The following is a 19,335-nucleotide window of genomic DNA, read 5'->3' on the forward strand; positions in this document are numbered from 1 at the left end:
CAGATAGCTGTAAGTCTTGGGGTGGAGCCATGTGTGGGATTCATCCATTGTTGGGCACCGACCAGAAATGTTTGTGTAGCAGCAAGATGGAGCTAGACTACTTCAGCCTGCGAGAAGCTGGCAGTCAGCAAATTGAAGGCAGTATCGCTGCCTTCTAAGCCAACCTTGCAAACCAAAGAAAAGGACCCAAGATCAGCAAATGCGGAAGGACTTGCCAGCCTTGTGTGTGCTTTCCCTCAACTTTCTCTTGCTGGCAAGTAGAGAGAGAAAGAGAGAAAGTAGGGAAGAAAAGCACAGCCAGCTAATGGGGATTCTTGCCTCCTGGAGGTGATCCATGCTGCAGAACTTTGGGCAGGTGGTTTTGTCCAGGCTGGGCCAGCTGGTCACCCCAAATGGAACCAATTCATCTAGTTCTGTGTGATCCTGCTAGGTTTTAATGTCTGTGTAGTAAAGCCAAGGTGGCAGTGGTGTTCCACATCAGAGGTTGGGAAGTTGCTTTTGGTAAGAATGAATATAATGAAATGCTGACGTTATCCATAATGGAGTGGACACAAAAAGATGTTCTGGGACACTGCACACTATTCTGCTGATAGTCAGACATGGATGGCTTTAGTGAGTCATTATAACGGGCCTTCTTAAAAGTAGTTTTTCAAATTATGAATTTTATGTTTGTGTGTGTTTGAGACAGACAGGCGCAAAACATTTGGCATCAGTTTCAATTTTTTATATTAAATTAGCATGTATACCCAACCTTGCCTAGGTTTGCGTTTTGATTGTGACATTTTGTTTGAGTCATATACACCTTGTCCATCTCTTTCTTTCCTTCTTCCCTTGCTTTCCCACATATACCTTTCCCTGTCTTCTTTCTTGCCTTTCTCTTCCTTCCTTTGTCTTCCTTTGTTTTGGTTACTTCCCTGTCTTTTTTCCATTCCTTCCAGCCTTATTTTCTCTTTTTCCTGGAGTCCTCATGGACAAGTTAAACATGAGCCAACAAAGTCATGCGGCGGCAAAAAAACCCAAAACCAATGGGATTTTGGCTTGCATCAATAGGGGTATAGTGTCTAGATCCAGGGAAGTCATGCTATCCTTCTATTCTGCCTTGGTCAGACCACACATGGAATACTGTCTCCAGTTCTGGGCACCCCAGTTTAAGGCAGATGTTGACAAGCTGGAATGTGTCCAGAGGAGGGCGACTAAAATGATCAAGATTCTGGAGAAAAATCCCTATGAGGAGAGGCTGAAAGAGCTGGGCCTGTTTAGCCTGTAGAAGAGAAGGCTGAGAGGAGGCATGATGGCTATGTATATGTGAGGGGAAGTCATAGGGAGGAGGGAGCAAGCTTGTTTTCTGCTGCCCTGGAGACTAGGACAGAGAACAACGGCTTCAAACTACAGGAAAGGAGATTCCACCTGAACATTAGGGAGAACTTCCTCACTGTCAGAGCTGTTCGGCAATGGAACTCTCTGCCCCGGACTGTGGTGGAGGCTCCTTCTTTGGAGGCTTTTAAGCAGAGGCTGGATGGCCGTTTGTCGGGGTTGCTTTGAATGTGATTTTTCTCCTTCTTGGAAGGGGGTTGGACTGGATGACCCAAGAGGTCTCTTCCAACTCTATGATTCCCTTCTCCTCCTTTCTTTCCTTCCCTTCCCTCATATTTCCTCCTTCTTCTGCGTTGTCACTCTGGAATCCACACCTGTGGTATCTCCAGCATCCACGCAGCTGTTTCGGATATCTCTTGAAAAGCTTTGCTCCATTGAGGACTCCAGCCCCGCCCTTCCCCATCAGCAATAAAGCCAGGCTGCGGGGCTTGAGGCCTTAGTTCCTTTTGTCCGCGAAAGCAGCAACATCGGATTATATCTCCTCTTGACTTTGGATTTTTGGACTTGGCTAAGGACTCCTCTTTATCCCTTGGACTTTGCAAACTTGGACTTTCCTTCCTCTTAAGGCCAGTATGGCTGCTTTTGCAGATCTTAAGTGCATGGGGTTTGGCGGGAAGCTGCCCAAGGGAGACCCCCATCCCCTCTGTGTTTTGTGTCGCCGAGGCGACCATCCGGCTCCCTCGCGCGCTGCCGCCACGTCTGTAGAGACGCAATCTACTTTAAGCACAGCCCTTGGGGCTGTAGACTCACCTTCTCCTTCCTCACTTGCCACTTCGGCAGGAGGGAAAAAGGCGGCAAAAAGATCTTCCGCCCCTCCAGCTAAGGCTCAGGAAGGGGCGGAGCCAGCACCAACCAAGTGCAGCTAGAAGTCAAACCGGCTTCTGGCACATCTATTGTGCAATCCTCCCTTCCCTTGGCAGCGGCGGCAAAAGGGTCAGGGGCTCAGCAGGCAGGGGGAGGGCCTCTCCCTGCCATGCTCCTGCCTCCTCCCGAGGAGAGCAATCTTCTGGCAGCCACGCCGCCTGCACGAGTGATGGCTTGTCGGGGCACTGGGGCTCAGCTCCTAGAGGATGACCCCCTTGAGGGTACCTCTCGTGGCCCCCCGCCTAGAGCGGTTCCCCATGGTATCACTCAACCGGCTCCATTCCAAACTGCAAGTATATTTCCTTTTCCCTATTCCCAAACTGTATGGCCAGCCACTCAGCAAGGGGGCTGGTATTACTTGCTCAATCCTTATAATTTTGGGACTGTTTTTTCCACAGCCTAACCAATTTACTAATTTTTCTGTTTCTTGAGTTTCTCAGGCACAGGATGATGATTTTGTTTCACACTCTGATTCTTTTATTGATGAGGATACTTAACACAGTGTTGTACTTCCTCAGTTACTACGACAGAGGATAACTCCTCATTTTCTTCATTGATTTTGCATTTGGTTTATTCTCTCCAATTGCTTGCTGTGTCTTTATTTAAGGACCCAGTGCTTAGCACAGTGTTTCCTGCACTTAATTTGCTGTTGAAGTTAGCTAAGACTCAATCTGGTCCCCCATCTTCCGTGCGTGCTGTGTCTAAAAGTTTGACTCTCTCTATCGCATATATATATATCCTCAGCTCAGTAGTTGACTGAAACCAAATTCCGTTGTGATGAAAGTAGTGCAACCAAAGAAATCTAAGAAATTGCAATCTGCTCCACCAGATAAAGAGGGCAAGAAGATGGATGGTTGTGGAAAAGAAAAAAAAATGCACACTGCTGCTAGTTTAATAACTTGTATGGCTCATTAACAGGCCTATATGGTGGCCTAGTAGTCTTACTTGTGGGACACGTTAACACCTTACCTAGACATGATTCCACTAGAGCATCAGCAGTTGCCAAGGACTCTTCACCAAGAAAGGATCACTTTAGCTCTTCATCAAAGGGACTTGGCTAAACATGGGGCTGACACAGCTGGAAGGATATTTGCAACTGCAACAGCTATTCACCGCCATGCCTGGCTAAGGTCTTCTACGTCATCTGAAGAGGGAAGAGCTATGGCTGAAAAACTGCCGATGTCTGAAAACAACTAATTTCATCCTGACACAGATCCTGAGTTGAAAAGTACATAGAAGATTAAGGAAGCAGTGCAGAAATTTGGTTTCTCTCAGCCTAACTATCAACCTAGATTTCGGTGGCCAACTTCCCAACCACTTTACTGCCAGCCTTTATGGCCTGCTCCCTTTAGGCCTTCTCAGGGTCAGAATCCTAGATTTTCAGTCCCCGGTAGACGTAATTCTTCAACCAGGGGACGTCAGTCCACTAAAGGGAAGCAACAGGACCAGGGTTGGCGTCGTTTTTGACAACCCTATGTCTTTTTCTGTTGGTGATGGGAAAATCTTCCTCCTTCACTGGGTGAGTTTTGCACTTCTTCTGTCCTCCCCTGTTTTTGGAGACAGGTTAGCTCCATTTTTTGAGGCCTGGCGTTCTGTTACATTAGACGCTTGAGTGCTGGAAATTGTGGAACATGGCTATGCCATTGAATTTTTTGAACGACCCCCAGTGGGAACTGTTCGTGTTACCCCTCACTCTTCTGCTCTTTGGCAGGAAGTTCTTACTTTACTTGAGAAGGTGCTATAGAACCCTTGTCGCCCTCTATGTTTCCTTTCTCTCTCTCTCTCTCTCTCTCTCTCTCTCTCTCTATATATATATATATATATATATATGTTTCTAAAAAAGATGGAGGTCTCCGTCCTATTTTGTATCTTAGAGGGCTAAATGCATACATTATTTATCATTGTTTTTGGATGGTGACTTTATCAACCATCCTCCCCCTTTTTTGCCCAGCAATGCTTGGTTTGCGAGGATCGATCTTAAAGATGCTTGTTTTCATGTGGCAATTAGACACCAAGACCATAGATTTTTGTCCTTTATAACTAATGACCAAGTTTTTTGTTTTTGCATTCTCCCCTTTGGCATCTCTACAGCTCCCAGGGTGTTTACTAAAGTGGTGGCAGCTCACCTTAGAGAGCGCGATGTAGTGCTCTATCCCTACATTGATGATTGGTTACTGGTCACTAAAACATGTAACTAGTTACAAAGCAAGATTCAGTTTATTTTGTTATTACAGAAACTGGGCCTTATTATCAACAAGGACAAGTCTCATTTTCAACCCTGCCAAACTGCTCAATGTATTGGGGCTGTCTTGGACTCAGGCAAGAGCGTACCTTCCAGACAACAGATTATGGAATCTTCGTACTCTGGCTCTTCGAGTAATAACAAAGACATCCGTTCAGGCCAGGGACATTCAGTGCCTTCTCGGGCATATGGCTTCCACTACGGGAGTGACTCCATTTGCTTGGCTTCATCTTTGACCACTTCAAATATGGTTCATCAGAACGTTTTATCCTTTACACGACAGCCCCAACAGTCATTTGCTAATCCCTGCAGCTATTCGCCACTCTCTACAGTGGTGGACTCACTGATCCAACTTGTGCATTGGACTTCCATTTCATCTCCCCAGGCCCTCGATGCTGCTGGCAACCAATGCTTCACTAACAGGTTGGGGAGCTCATCTAGGCAACCTTACAGATCATGGTGCCTGGACCATAGCAGAGGGAGACAAGCACATCAACTATCTGGAGCTGCTAGCAGTGGAAAGGGCACTTCACGCTTTCAGTCATCTAATCGAAGGACACGTTCTGCAACTCACCACTGACAACACTACTGTCATCTTTTATGTCAACAAGCAAGAGGCACACAATCTCGAGCTCTGGTGATCCTTACTCTCAGGATCTGGAATTGGTGCATAGCCAGGAATGTAACCATCATGGCTGTCCATGTCCCAGGCAACGAGAATTCTCTATCAGACACTCTCAGTCGGAAAACTTATGCAGACCACAAGTGGTCCCTTCATCCTGCCCACTTTTCCGTATATGGCACACCCCTTTAGTGGACCTTTTTGCTTCCCCTTCCAACACAAAATGCCAGTTTTACGGCTCACGACTCCCTCATCTTCAACAGCCGGGGTGTTTAGGGGACGCTTTCCTCCTGGACTGGACATCGGCGCCCTTGTATATCTTTCCACCACTTCCACTGCTATCCAGAGTAGTGGCTCGTTTGCAAGCAGAGCAGGTCAACTGTATTCTGATAACGGCATGGTAGCCCTGTCAGCTGTGGCTTGCCACTCTCCTCCAACTAGTAGGCAACGATTATGTTCGATTGCCACTCAGACCAGACTTGCTGACTTTAGGATCCACTTCAGTCCCTTACTCCAAAATCACACGTCTCCGACTGACGGCATGGAGGATTCGGCCCCATCTCTTCCTCAACTGAGAAACATTTTGGAACTTGCTCTTTGGCCTATCACCAAGTACTCCTATATCTGTAAGTGACGTTGTTTCTGTAATTTTGCTCAACAACAGGAAGTTCAACCGTTGTTAGCACCTACTTCTGTTCTTCTTCAGTTTTTAATGTCTCTATCTGATTCAGGACTATCTTTATCGTCACTCAAAGTTTATTTGGCTGCCATAGCCTCATTCAAGAAGGAACATTATTTACCCTCTCCCTTTTCTGACCTGCTCGTGAGAAGGTTCTTACAGGGCTTCAGGAACATTTAGCCGCAAGTTTGCCCTGTCTCTCCTTCCTGGAAATTGGAAATTGTCCTTTCAGCCCGAGTAAAATCTCCCTTCGAACCTATGGCCACTGCAGAGATCCATTACCTTTCCTGAAAAACTGCCTTTTTGGTGGCAATTACATCTGCTTTTTGTGCCAGCGAGCTTACTGCCCTTAGGGTTGATGATCCTTACCTTAAGTTTCATAAAGACAAAGTTGTCCTTCAAACAGACATTTCTTTTTTGCTCAAGGCTGCATCTCAGTTTCACATGTCTCAGGACATTGTTCTACCTGCATTATTTCCAAATCTATCTACACCTCTTGAGCAATCATTGCACCTCCTCGATGTGTGTAGAGCTCTATCTTTTTATGTACATTGCACAGCTCCATTGCGGAAATCACCAAGATTGTTTGTCATGTACCATGAGGTCGCTATTGGCTTCCCAGTTTCCACTAAGAGATTGGCAGCTTGGATAGTTTCAACTATCCAATTAGCTTATGAGATGGCAGGACTGGACTTACCTGTTCAGATCCATGCACATTCCACCCGAGCAATGGCTGCCTCAACAGCATTTTTGCATGGAGTGCCATTAGATGACATTTGCCGTGCGGCCATTGGGTCGACACCGCACACTTTTATTATGCATTACCAATTGGATCTGGCAGCCAAAAGGGATGCACATTTTGGAAGGACAATCCTTTTTTCCACACTAGCATGACGCCCACCATCCGTCACTAAGCTTGCTAGTCTACCACAGGTGTGGATTCCAGAGTGACCACGCAGAAGAAGGTATGGTTGCTTACCTGTAACCCTGTTTCTTCCAGTGGTCACCTCTGGAATTCACACAACCCGCCCATCCTCCCCACATTTGTCATGCCTAGTGCGACTGCTTTTCGCGGTACGGAACTAAGGCCTCAAGCCCCGCAGCCTGGCTTTATTGCTGATGGGGAAGGGCGGGGCTGGAGTCCTCAATGGAGCAAAGCTTTTCAAGAGATATCCGAAACAGCTGCGTGGATGCTGGAGATACCACAGGTGTGAATTCCAGAGGTGACCACTGGAAGAAACACGGTTACAGGTAAGCAACCATACCTTTCTTCATCTATCGTTTTCTTTGAAATCACAGTCTCTGAGGCCCAGGGCAAGATACACACACGCACACACCTACCTCTACCTTCAAATAGAAATTTTCATTAAATTGCTTACAACACAGCTTACAGTCTTCTTCACATTTGGATAGTTCTTGGAAGAACAAAGTAATATGTTCCCCCTATTTCTCCTAAATGCACCCAATCCTATCTGGTCCTAGAAGTTGAACAGGGTATGTGTCCTGGTTAATATTTGAATGAGGGACTGCCTACAAATACTGGGTACCACTTGCCTAAGAAAAACCTGTGAAATTTGTTCAGTTATCAAAAATTAATAGGTGACTTGAAGCCACACAGACACCCTTTCTGCCCTCTATAAACATAAATATGCAGCAGAGGTGATCTCTTCTATGCAAGAACAGAACTCTTAATACCTCAAGAGAAATGACACGTGAGGCAATTGGACAGTTAGACCATGGACATGGCATGCGGAGAAATGTTAAAAAACCTCTGTCCAGCACTGCTTTCCTAATCAAATTATTAGCATCCTCCTACTTTGAAGTAATGAAAAAAAGAGACAACCCAGTTGTGGATTTCCCATATTTTTGCTTTGGCCCTCAGTAATCTTCATGGTTGTGAAATTTCTTCCAGGTTTTACAATCTACCTTAGAAATGGGTGTCATGAAATTCTATGAAAATCTTGTGTTATTTTCCTATTGACTTGTAATAGGAGGAGACAGCACTGTGGTGCATTAATTACAGTTATAGTAATACCCTTGTGTATTATGCCACTATTGATCTGCCTTTTTAAAAAACTGTACATATTTAACCTTTTAAAATTATAGGTTTAATTGCCTACTTCCTGGGCACTCTGTGTGGTATGCAGTAGGATGCTGGTAATGTTTGTGTTAAGATGTGCCCAGAACTTGGGGCTTCGAGCTTGAGCAAGTATTTCATAGTTTGACAGGGGAATTTTTGGAACTACAGCTTCCAAAATCCCCTGCCAGCATGATCGTTCATGGAGCTGTAAATTAAACCTTTCCCAAGCTCTTCCAGCACCTACTGGGTCATCCTTTGGAGAAGAATGACACAAAGTTTCACAACCTGAGATGAATTAAGAATGATTCAAAATGTAGGAAGGATTCAGTGAAACACAAACATTTGCAACTAATAGACTTTTGCATCCCAGAGTAAAGATTTGCACTCGCACCCTCAGTTTGCCCTGCTGCAGATCAATTCTTGTTTCCCAGGGATTCACAGAATCTTGCTGTATACTTCTCTCAGTCCCACCACCGTCTCAAGTACGGTTGGTGGGGATGAGAGAGAGGGCCTTCTCGGTGGTGGCTCCCTGACTCTGGAATACCCTCCCTAAAGAAATTAGATTAGCCCCCACTCTTCAAGCCTTTTGGGTGAGTTTAAAAACATGGCTCTTCAGACAGGCCTTTGACCCTGTGTAATCTATGGTCAGCTCGAGGATCCACTCCGCACTTAGATTTGTTACTGAAGATAGCCAATTTTATTTGCAGGTTCTACTGCATTTTAGGAATTTTTATAATGTTTACAATTTTTATAATTTTATTAGTTCGGATTTTATGTGTGTTGTTGTTTTTATACTTATGTTATTGTGTATATACTTATGTACTGTTGTTTGTATGCGGCGCTTGGATTGGTTCTGTGAGCCACCCCAAGTCCCTTCGGGGAGATGGTGGCGGGATATAAATGAATATTTATTATTTTTATTATTTTAGTGTGGATAAAAAAGCAATTACCATTGCTGTCTCACTGTAGTCCACCCTAAAGAGCCACAAGAAATGTTATTTCTTTTCTAACTACAGTTGTTTGGGCCAAAATGCCCCAAAGGCACCAGATCCCACCTGATCTTGGAAGTTAAGCAGAGTCAACCCTGGAGATGGCTAGTGAATGCCAAGTGCATACGTCACTGCCTCTTAAACTGTGGGTCCTGACCATAAATGGGGTCCCCTTAGCTCAATGTTGGGGTCCCAAAAAGTTTTCTGAACATCACTTATTGACTATTTTAGTACAATGTTTACAGTGGACTCTGCAGAAGATGCTTCAGCTGAACTTCTTAAAAAGGGAAATCAGCCTGTTTAGCAAGCCTTGCAAATGCTTATTTGCTATCAGGAAATGTTTGGTTTTTATACTTATACATAAAATGTCCTGACTGGAAAAGTTAAGAAGCCCTACTATAAGCTATAGTTCAGAGGAAGGAACTTGCAAAACCCTCTCAAAGTATTCTTTGTCTTAAAACCTATAAAATTAATGGAGTTGTCACTGACTGGAAACTTGGAGGCACATACATACAGATGCTTGTTTGCTTCGGCACTAGTATTTTCTGTTTGGGGAAGAGATGTCTGTTGCCAGATCAAATGAGAGATTGTTTCTTCCAAACTTTATTTAAAAAAATAAATAAAAGAGAGGGCTCTTTCTAATTTGAAGTGAGGAGGTCACAATTAAAAACTTGTGTTTTGAAAATACACAGCGGGGCAGGTGGCTGGGTGGCGAAGAGGGAGCCAAAGCCCTTGTGCTAAATTGATAGCATAATTCCACTGTGTTTAAGCGCCATCTGAGGAGGTGCATTTATTTGTGGCTTTGAGTTCATCCAGTTGTGTCCCTTGTGACCTTGGCAGGGAGTTGAATAAGGTGACTAATGGCTCACCATATTCCCCGTTTCGGGTGGCTTGCCTGTTGCCCGCCTCTGGGCCTGCGACTCCCTTCTGCCGAATTCTGCGGCATTCCTTCCGTCTCTTATCTTGGCGCTTTGATGCATATGTTCTGAAGGTGGCCACCGTGACTTGCGGTGGCAGCAGATGGTAACCCTTCAGGCTGCCACCAGCTAGGCTGGTGTTAAGTTGGAAACTTTGCTTTTGATGAAGAGTCAGCAGTGCATATGAAAGAGCTCTTGCTGCAGAAGTATCTTTTAATTAAAAAAAAATTAGCATACTGAAACAGTTGCTAATTTCTATGTATTTAAAGGTTTTCTAAAATCAACTTCTCTTCTGTAGGCTAAATAGTGGTTATTTACCAACCTCCCCCCTTTTCCCCAAATTATTATTTTGAAAAACACATTTATTTACATGTGCAACCCTGTTATTTTCTTTTTAAATAAAATAATCTGCTAGCTCCCATTCAAAATAATGCCAGGCATTTTGCAGGGAAGATTGGAGAGGGCTGAGGTGGGGTAGAATAGAATGATTCTGGTTGAATTATCACAAAGTTTTGTAAGGAATTCAGTTTGCAGTCCTTATGTGGAATTATGACTATATACTTGCCTGGGAGTAAACCCCATTTAATTCAATGTGGGAATGAGTAAATATCTGTCATCAGTTGTACTTTTTTTTTTCAGGCAGATACCTTATGTTAGAATCATAGCACTTGTGTCAGTTGTTAATTTTTCAGGTTTAAGTATAAAATAGATTTTTTTAAAAAAAATTGCAGCCTTGCCCTCCTCCCAAATTACCATGTTCCTAGTATCTTAGATGCCCTAATCTTCCCTTGCTCTTCCATTTATAATAATTTGTCCTAATTTGCATGCATTTTTGGTGCTTTTATGCTGACTTGGAGACTGAAACTACTGTCAAAGCACAAAGACTCCTTTGAAGACTTGGTTTTTCTAGTCCTACTTTTTCATCCTGATCTGCATATTTCTCTTTAAAGCATTTTGAAAGGTTTTAAAAAAGAGAGGGATTTGCTGAAGTGCTACTGATATTGACCACAGAGCCATGTAAAGCAGGGATGTGCAAAACATAGCTCTGGGGCTGCATTGGCCCCAGGGCTGTTTTTGCACCCTTCCCCAGATTGTCTATAGAGATGGCAAACAGCCTTTCGTGCAAGGTTTTAAAAGCAAAGCATCACCTTTAAATAGGTCTCAGTCTCCTGCATAGTTTGACATTGACTACCTTTCCAAACCATAAGTGAATTCTTGACCACTTCTGTTTTTTTTCCTCATGGGCATCCCCAGAGGGTCCAGGGACAGAGAACAGAAGTTACTCATTTGTGATTAAATCTGAATTAGGTGTTATATGGGCTACCAAGAAAGTCAATGTAGTTGAGAGGTTTGAGTCTTGCATTAGGATTCTGGGAGATCAGTATTTCATTTCTGCTGCCCCAGCCTGTGGTCAACCAGAGAAACCCACTGGGTTACTTTGGGCAAGTCACATTCTGTCAGCCTTAGTAAACGAATGGGGACAAGAAAACCTTGTGATCGATTGTCCTTAGGGCCACCATAAGTCCAACGACTAGTAGACACATGGTTAATGAGAGACTAAAGGCCGAATCCAGGTTCTTCGGGAGTATAGCTTTAGCCTCTTTGCCAACTTCGAAATAGTTAAATATAAGCTGGCACTTATGGTAATTGCTTGCTTTAAGGGATGTGGTGTTGGATATGCTGTGCCACGAACTTCTTTCCTTTCCCCCAGGAAACTTGTAGCTGACTAAGAGCAGAAAGAATGATGTTGCTTTAGAGTTGCTTTAGAGTTTGGAAAGCTATTTTTGTTAGGAGATTGTCTTCAAGTTCATGCTTATTTTCCAAGTTATATATCTGTGGCAATTTGGTTGTCATGCTCATTGAGATATAGACTTAAGACAAAGTAAGTACATGATGGTGGCTTTGCAGATCTTGTGAGAGAGCTATTGATCCTTCCAGAATATGGAGAACCAATGTAAAATTGTGATTCAAGTGAGGGACTAAGATCCTAAAGATCTAGGTTAATCCCCTGCTTAGTGCTGGCATCCACTGAATTAAATTGGGCAAGTCACTATTTCTCAGTGTGTAATGCTTTGTTGTGAGCATAAATGAGGACCATATTTGCTATGCCAAGCTCTTTGGAGGGAAGTTGGGATTTTAAAATCCCTTTACTTCACAGGTGTGTGAGATAGTTTTCTTTGTTTCATGTGGTTTGGTAAACTTGAAATGGGGGAAATTATTAAAAGAGTTAATGAGGTTTCATTATTTTGATTGTCTAACTCCCATGGATGAGAATTGTGCAGCTCACCAGATGTGGCTGGGTTGTGGCTCCCAGCAACCCTAGCCAGCATAGCTGGTGATTTTTGGGAGCTACAGTTCCACATCTTCAGGACTGCACAATTCCCAGCCTTTATCTCATTAAAAGAGCAGAGATAATATAGCACAACAACAAAAAAATTCTTGGTGTGTTGGTTTTTAGGCCTTTTCCTGGGGTTATCTGGGACACTGATTCAGAAAATTGCATTGAATAGCCCACATCAGCTTAGTTTCTTAGATATGGTTATCATGGGATTTTTTTATGGGTGAGCAGATAAAAACTAGTAGATGGTATATGTTCTAGAGCTGATAGGAAAAAACTGGTGCCATTTTTGGATTCATCAGGTCAAATATACCCAGAAACAGGTCACATTTGAGGCATCAAAAGGTATGTTGGCCAGTGTAATCAACTGTAATTATTTTTGGAGGAAGAAATTAAAAAAAATGTGTCTGGAGCCATGATGTTTTATGTACCTCTATCTCATATTATAGTAGTATCCATTTCTGTTCTCAAAGGACAAGTTATAGAGAAGGTAGTTGGGGTTGGAAGTTATGCTAAATTTATTTTGTTAGGGTTTTATTGCAAATGTATTCAAATCTGCACTGATTGAAAATTTGTATGGGCTGGAACCTGACTGTATTGTAGGTTTTGTACTTTTTGAATGTTGTGCTGTAGTTCAGAAATAAAAATCTGCACGCAAAGCTGTGTATAGTAGGGAAAATGCATTCAGAAATGAGTGTATTAGGAAAAACTGCACACAAAAATATATTACATTATGAAAAATTGCTGGCAAAACATAGGGTATATCAGAATGCATATGATACGTCCAACATGCAGAAAAATACATGGGATTTTTAGTTCATATGGTATAAAAAAGTTAGACTGATATAAATTTCGGGAAACAGAGAACATGACGGGGATTATAACTTGACAGAATTATTAATCCATAGTTGGGGTTGAGAAATTTGCAGGGGAAGCAGATGCAGGAAAATTTAGGTGCCTTCTTTTCAGTATTTCAAAGGTTGTGCTATAAGTAATTTGGCAATTTGAACTAAGGAGGTGCAGTCTGGGCTGATAATTTCATGTTTTATTCTTGATGATCTTATCCTATTTTCCTCTTCTGATGCACCTTTTCTCTCTGTGAAGGGCTGACTGTACAGGTCCTATTATCCTCCATGTAAAAGGATAGAGGGAAAAGGGATTTTTTTTTTAAAAAAAAGACCCAGTACTTTGAAAAGCTACTCCCAAATCAGTGTAGACAGAGCTGCACTTGACAGAAGTTGGAATTAGTGCTAACCTTGACCCCAAGCTTTTTCTTGGATATGTGATTATACTTAGAAACAATGAAGTGAGTTTTCTGGAAAAAGGAGAATGGGAGAATGCTCGAAATAATGTTATCTGATCTCACATGTTCGGTGTAATGTTCAAGAGCATTCACATTTCTATTGGATTTTTTTCATTGTAACCATTTAGAGAAAATAGCATATACGTTCATAATATTTAGCGAAAGATGACTAAAGCTAAAAGAACACTGTTTTTGTAGGACATGTACTTGAAAAGAGCTGTAAATAATAAATCAACAGTTTGACTTTCTCTTGCTGAGATACAACTATTGTACCCTCAGCTTCACCTACTCATTCCCTGCACAATATTAGTTTCATTTCAAGTTGAGAAAAATTTGATTTGGTGCAATGAGTTGAACATTCTTTTTCAGATGTCTAAAGGAGAGTGATATGAGTATGTGAATACAGGCAACTAATTACATCTTTTCGTTGTCTATTTTCCTTTATCGAGGAACAAGAGGTTTTGTGTAACATAAACTTAGCACTGTGCTTATTTGTTATTTTCTTTTCTGAACACAGAAGTTCTTCAGTACTTATCACCTTGTAAGTTCACATCCTCTCTTTAGCCTGTCTATCGTGCTTAATTCCAGTACTACATCCATACAACTAAGAATGAATGTATATAGAAATGTTTTGTGTTGGCAACTGAAAAAGGTAGAAGCCAAAACATTTTTCTCTTGAAATGTATTTTAAGTTCTTTTTATTAATCTCATCTACTATCTATCATCTATCCTTCCAACTTACCTATCTACCTACCTACCTTCAATTAACTGCATTTTCTTGATTTGGGTCAAGCTTGGGAGAGTGCTGTTGATTATGATTATATACGTTTAACATCAGAAGATTTTCTTTATCACATCCTTGCTTAGAAATGTGTGTGTGTGTATGCATGCGATAAGATACACCAGTGGTTCTCAACATGTGGGTCCCCAGATGCTAATAGCTGGTAAACTAGCTGGGGTTTCTGGGAGTTGTAGGCCAAAACACCTGGGGACCCACAAGTTGAGAACCACTGAGATACATCCTGCTTTGTGAAATTATATTTTTCTCACTTGATTGTGTTTTCACTGTAGTTGGAGGAATAACTAAGAGCTGACAATCTCCTCAACTCACTGTTAAGCTCCTGATTCTTTCGCATTGGGTTCATCCACTGACTATCTATAAGTCTTCCATTTTTCATGAAACCATGACATCAGATTTTTACAGAGTATTTCCCCCCCACCTATAAGCCTTGCAAAAGTGGTATTTCCAAGGTTGACAAGCATGAGTTGTATGAACTGCCTGCTGGGTCATTCCTAAGAATTTCAAGGAAAGTGTAGGAAATAAGGCAATGCTAATATGTGAGCTGTGATCAATTTATAATCTACTCTTGCTTCGACAATAAGTACAATAAACCAGTCATAAACTAGCTAGATGTAGATAAGCAAATACAAGGAATTAAAGAGAGCATTATTTTAATTGTATTTGTCCTAATAATGATATGCTATCAAAGGTAATTATTTCACGATGGCTTGGTTACAGCAGTTGTTTTATCCTGAAATGAAAGTATGTGTTGTGTGCTTTTGATTGGGAAGATGATCATATCAAATTAGTCCAAATTAGATTTTTGTCTTTAGAAAGGTGAGCAAAGCCATGAGCAGTGTTATTAAATTGGTGTGTTCTTGCCTACAAATGATGCAGCACTCTTGAGGGTTAAAGAAGCGATTATTTTGTCCTTTATGCTGACAGCTTCACTACTGATTAGCCTACTGTTGGTATTTTTTTTTAAAAAAAATGCTTGGCTCCTTATGATCTTTGTGTATGCAATGATAATATTAATCCAGAGTCGTAGGCCCATTCATTAAGAAATGACTCTAAAATGAGGTTGCTTCATGTAAATTTGGAGAGCTGCAGATGTTGCGTGCAGACATTTCTTTTTTGGAATTAGCCGTATGGCTAATAATTTCCAAGTGGCTAAAGCTCTTGTTAGCAGAAGTGCTGGGGTGTTAAGAATGGCCCTATAAATAACTTTAAGAAGGGAAGTTGAAGGTGCTTCTTTTTAAAGACTATTGTTAACTAAACATTATTGCCAAGCAGATGGAAAGCATTCACCAGCCTGATGTTTTCTCTCTAATTATATTATCTCCAGTCCTGTACGGCTCAGTTGAAGAGGTGTATCCAGGGGCCAATTTATAATCATTTAACCAACACCTGTTTAGGAGAAATTGACAGTCAAAGGGCACATTAAAAAAAATATCACATATGTTCTTGTATTTACTGCCTCAATGTGAATGTTAGTTCGTTACAAACAAACTTGGTCAAAAAGACAAAGTCCCAGGGAAAACTGGTGTATCACTTTCTAACCATCTTTATCTATTTTAATTTGGCATGTCTTTTCCTCCCTGTGCCTTGTGGCCAAACAGGGAAACCACAACTCAGTTTTCATGTTATGATTTATTCTATCACTGCCTAGTTTGTTTTTAAATAACCCTGCTTTATAATCTTGCATAGCCTTGATAGTAAATTCACTAGTTGCTCTGCTTAAGATCAGCACTTGCAAACACATGTTTAGATATATTATTTTGCTGATCCTAAATTAACAGATGTATCTAGGAACTGTCTGTCTATTAAAAAGAATGTCCATACATCATTCATGTATAAGAAGACTGAGTAAGACACTCCTGTCTTTCCAATGTGTAAAAGGCAGTGAGGCTGGGATAGGAGAACATGACAGAGGAGGTGGAGACATTGAGTGCATGTTTCACCTCTGACCTAAGAAATGTGACACTTTGAACTATGGTTCCCAGAATCCCCCTGCAGCCAGGTGTTTCTGGAAGTTATAGTTCAAAAAGTTACTTTTCTGAGATCTGCTTTCTCTCATGTGATACATGCCAAAGATCCTGTGCTGAAATTTGTAGGATTCTGTTGAAGTGCCCCTGAATTACTGAAATCAAGTTCAGCAAAGTTCTCATTCACAAACAGGTACAACTTTTATTAAAATTGCCTCCTGCCTTCGACATTTTTTTAATGCAGAACTAGTTCTTTGTAAGGAAATTTTAAAAAAAACATTTTCTTTGGTAGTTCCATGTATGATCAGCATATCAGTTTAGAGGTCTCAGGCAGTATCCATTTGTGCTCATGTCCTGCATCTTGACTTCCTGGCATTGAATGTTTGCCAGGTTTTTTTGTTGTAAACTGCCCTGAATCCCCTTGATTATAATAGCACACTCCCATTTGGGTTCCCCAGCAAGAGGCACAGTGCTTTTTAAACTGGAGGCAATATACAGTATACCATGACTGCTTGACACTGCTAGGGTCATTGCCCATGAATTTGTCTTGTTGCTTTTTAAAGCTGACTATGATGGAGATTGTCCCTGATCTTATTCACATCGTTCACATTTAGAGTTCTACTCATGGTGGGGAAGAGCAGAAGAAAATAGTGCTTGTTGCATATGCAAAGTCTCTACAGAGGCTTTGTGTAAATGAGACTATCAGTACAGGGATGTTGCAGTTCGGAGAGTATACCTTTCAAAGATGTCATATGATTTAAGCAACAACAACAATGTATCTTGTTTGATTAATCTGTTAGATTTATAAGTGAGTTAAACCTCCAAATGAATAAAGGGTTTTGAAGGGGGCACTCTTATTTGGATGCTCAGCCATTAACAGGTGCTACCGTAGAAGAAACAGACCATGACACAGCAGGGAATGCCTCTTCTGAGCCAGCCATTTACACCTACCATCTATAGTGTCCATATGTTAATTAAAAATCATAAACTGCCATTTTAAAATATCTATTTGTGTATTAACTGGATATGCCTTTTTAATGGGCCTGGTTGATTAACGGTGCCACCCTAATTCAAAGATGAACTTGCTGTAGGAAGCTAGAATTAAACACGAGTTGTTCTGTTGGCAAAAAATGTACTTCTCTTGACTGATCTCAAAGATCTGCTGACAGAGAGTTCTGTCAGCAGAAGTGCACTGCTGACTAAGATCTGATAGCAGAAGACCTCAAAGATGAACAGAGGAATGGTAAGCAAAGAATGAGCCAGGTTATGCCTCTGTTCTGCACCCTTTTTATCTCATTTGCCTGATGAAGAAGTCCAGGGACTACAATCATAATTCTGCTGTGAAATTAAGCCAGCCTATCAGTAGCCCATAGTAACATCTGTAGGCACAGCTTCAGATTTCCTGGTGCCTTACTGGGTTCTTCGTCATCCCAGGCTGCGTCTTACTAGTGACATATGGAAGCATAAAACCAGCTTATGTCTTTGTATACTCCTTTTTTGATCATTGAGAAGGGTGATATTATTTTACATGCTCTGTAGTGACCATACCTTCCCCCCCTTCCACTAACCACATCACTGTTTAAATGCTGTAGCTCCCCATGGCCACTCAGTGGCAGTGGAAAGCATAGGGGAAGATTGGAGAAAGGCCTGGCTATGTCCTTGTAGACAAACATAGACCATTGACATCATCTGTTGAGACCTTTGAAAGACCTTAGTGGATTTCAGCCAGCGTTGGTGCATAGGCACTTATGATGGTTGCCTGTTGGTTTTTGGCAAGGTTAATTCAGAGGGTTGAGAGTCGTTCATTAATGCCAATGGGTGCTTTGAACAGGTGCTTTACCAGGTCATTTCTGATAGCAAAGCCAACTTCGAATATTCTTCGCTCTTCTTCAGGCAGTCCCTTCCAGAAGAAGGTGTAGCCTCCTTTTTCTTCCTTCAGCTGTCCCTCTCCTGCTCTCCGGGTCTCCTGAAGGGCTGCTATGTCAATGCTATGCCAGCTCCCTTCAAATATTAACAGTCCTGCTTTCGGGGAGTTCACTGTCAGTGTTATCCAACAGAGTGTGTACGTTCTATGTTCCAAAGTTCATTTTTCTTTTTTGGTCACAGGGTGGTGACCCCTCTGGACGCGGCAGTCCAGTCAGGGATAAGAGAGGCAGACTATGTTTAGGGCACCTTTTCTAGCCGCTTCCCCGTGTGGGGTGAGGAGAGCGGATCCTAAAAAGGGCTGTTCAGTTATGGATGCAGCTGCCAGACTACTCAACTGCCTCAGACCTTGAGGTAGAGCGACTGAGTCCATATCCACCACCCATGTGCCAGTCTGTGACTAGGGGCTTCTGGATTTCACAGTCCTGCCCCCCGTCACCACTTTGTGATCGCCATGGGACTTTTGTTGGTTTGAGGTTTTTTTCTTGGAAGATGCTTGTGCGTGAGTTTTTTTTAATGTGTGGAGATCTGTTTGTATCTCATTATGGGGACATCAAAAACATCTGGGCGTCTCCTGGGCAGCAATCCCGGCCAATTCTCTCACACCAGAAGTGACTTGCAGTTTTCCAAGTTGCTCCTGACACACACAAAAATGTGGACATTGTCTGGTACCTCCCTAACAATCCCCTCCAGTTATAGAATGGTTATGCAGGATTGCAGGCGCTAAATAGTAACTCAGTAATGTTATGCTGTGTGGTACGAGATCCGAGCCTTGGTAAGTTAGAATTGCACTCTGATTGGGTAAGCACTTTTTAATTTTATGTTTCTTTTAGGTTTTACTTGTAATGGACACCAGAACTCAGCAGACGTTTATACTTAAGGTAAATCACTGTTTCCACCTCAATCACTTAATGTACCATAGAGTAATGTCTTCCGTCATCTAACCACTCATCCTCTTGTACTTCAGGCTATCAAATCCAGACAACAAAATGTCATTGACATGTTTTATGGATGTGGGAGGATTGTGTTACTCATCTTCACTATTAAGCCACCACAATAATTCAGTAGTTTGTACTGATGGGGGCGCTCATATTACTCTGCCATGAGTTACTCTGCCCTGGGTAAGGAGGGAGAATATCACATTCAAATATTTTCAATGGAAGTATACCACTCAGAAAAATGAAGGCATTCTTCATTGGCTGCCAGAACTGCTTCTCATCTTCATGTATGATTTTGAG

The 19,335-nt window shown here is 42.0% G+C and overlaps 1 protein-coding gene across 3 annotated transcripts in view; it reads left to right on the plus strand.

Moving 5' to 3' along the window:
- The window catches only part of rps6kc1 (ribosomal protein S6 kinase C1), a 143,755-nt gene that overhangs the window by 89,078 nt on the left and 35,342 nt on the right, over positions 1–19,335 (plus strand). For all 3 annotated transcript variants that reach the window (XM_008125839.3, XM_016990665.2, XM_062971954.1), the window contains one exon: positions 18,931–18,978. In XM_008125839.3, coding sequence (XP_008124046.1) covers positions 18,931–18,978 — 48 coding nt within the window. The remainder of the gene's footprint in view (positions 1–18,930; positions 18,979–19,335) is intronic.

Source organism: Anolis carolinensis, chromosome 1 (assembly GCF_035594765.1).
Source record: "Anolis carolinensis isolate JA03-04 chromosome 1, rAnoCar3.1.pri, whole genome shotgun sequence".
NCBI classification, from domain to species: Eukaryota; Metazoa; Chordata; class Lepidosauria; order Squamata; family Dactyloidae; genus Anolis; species Anolis carolinensis.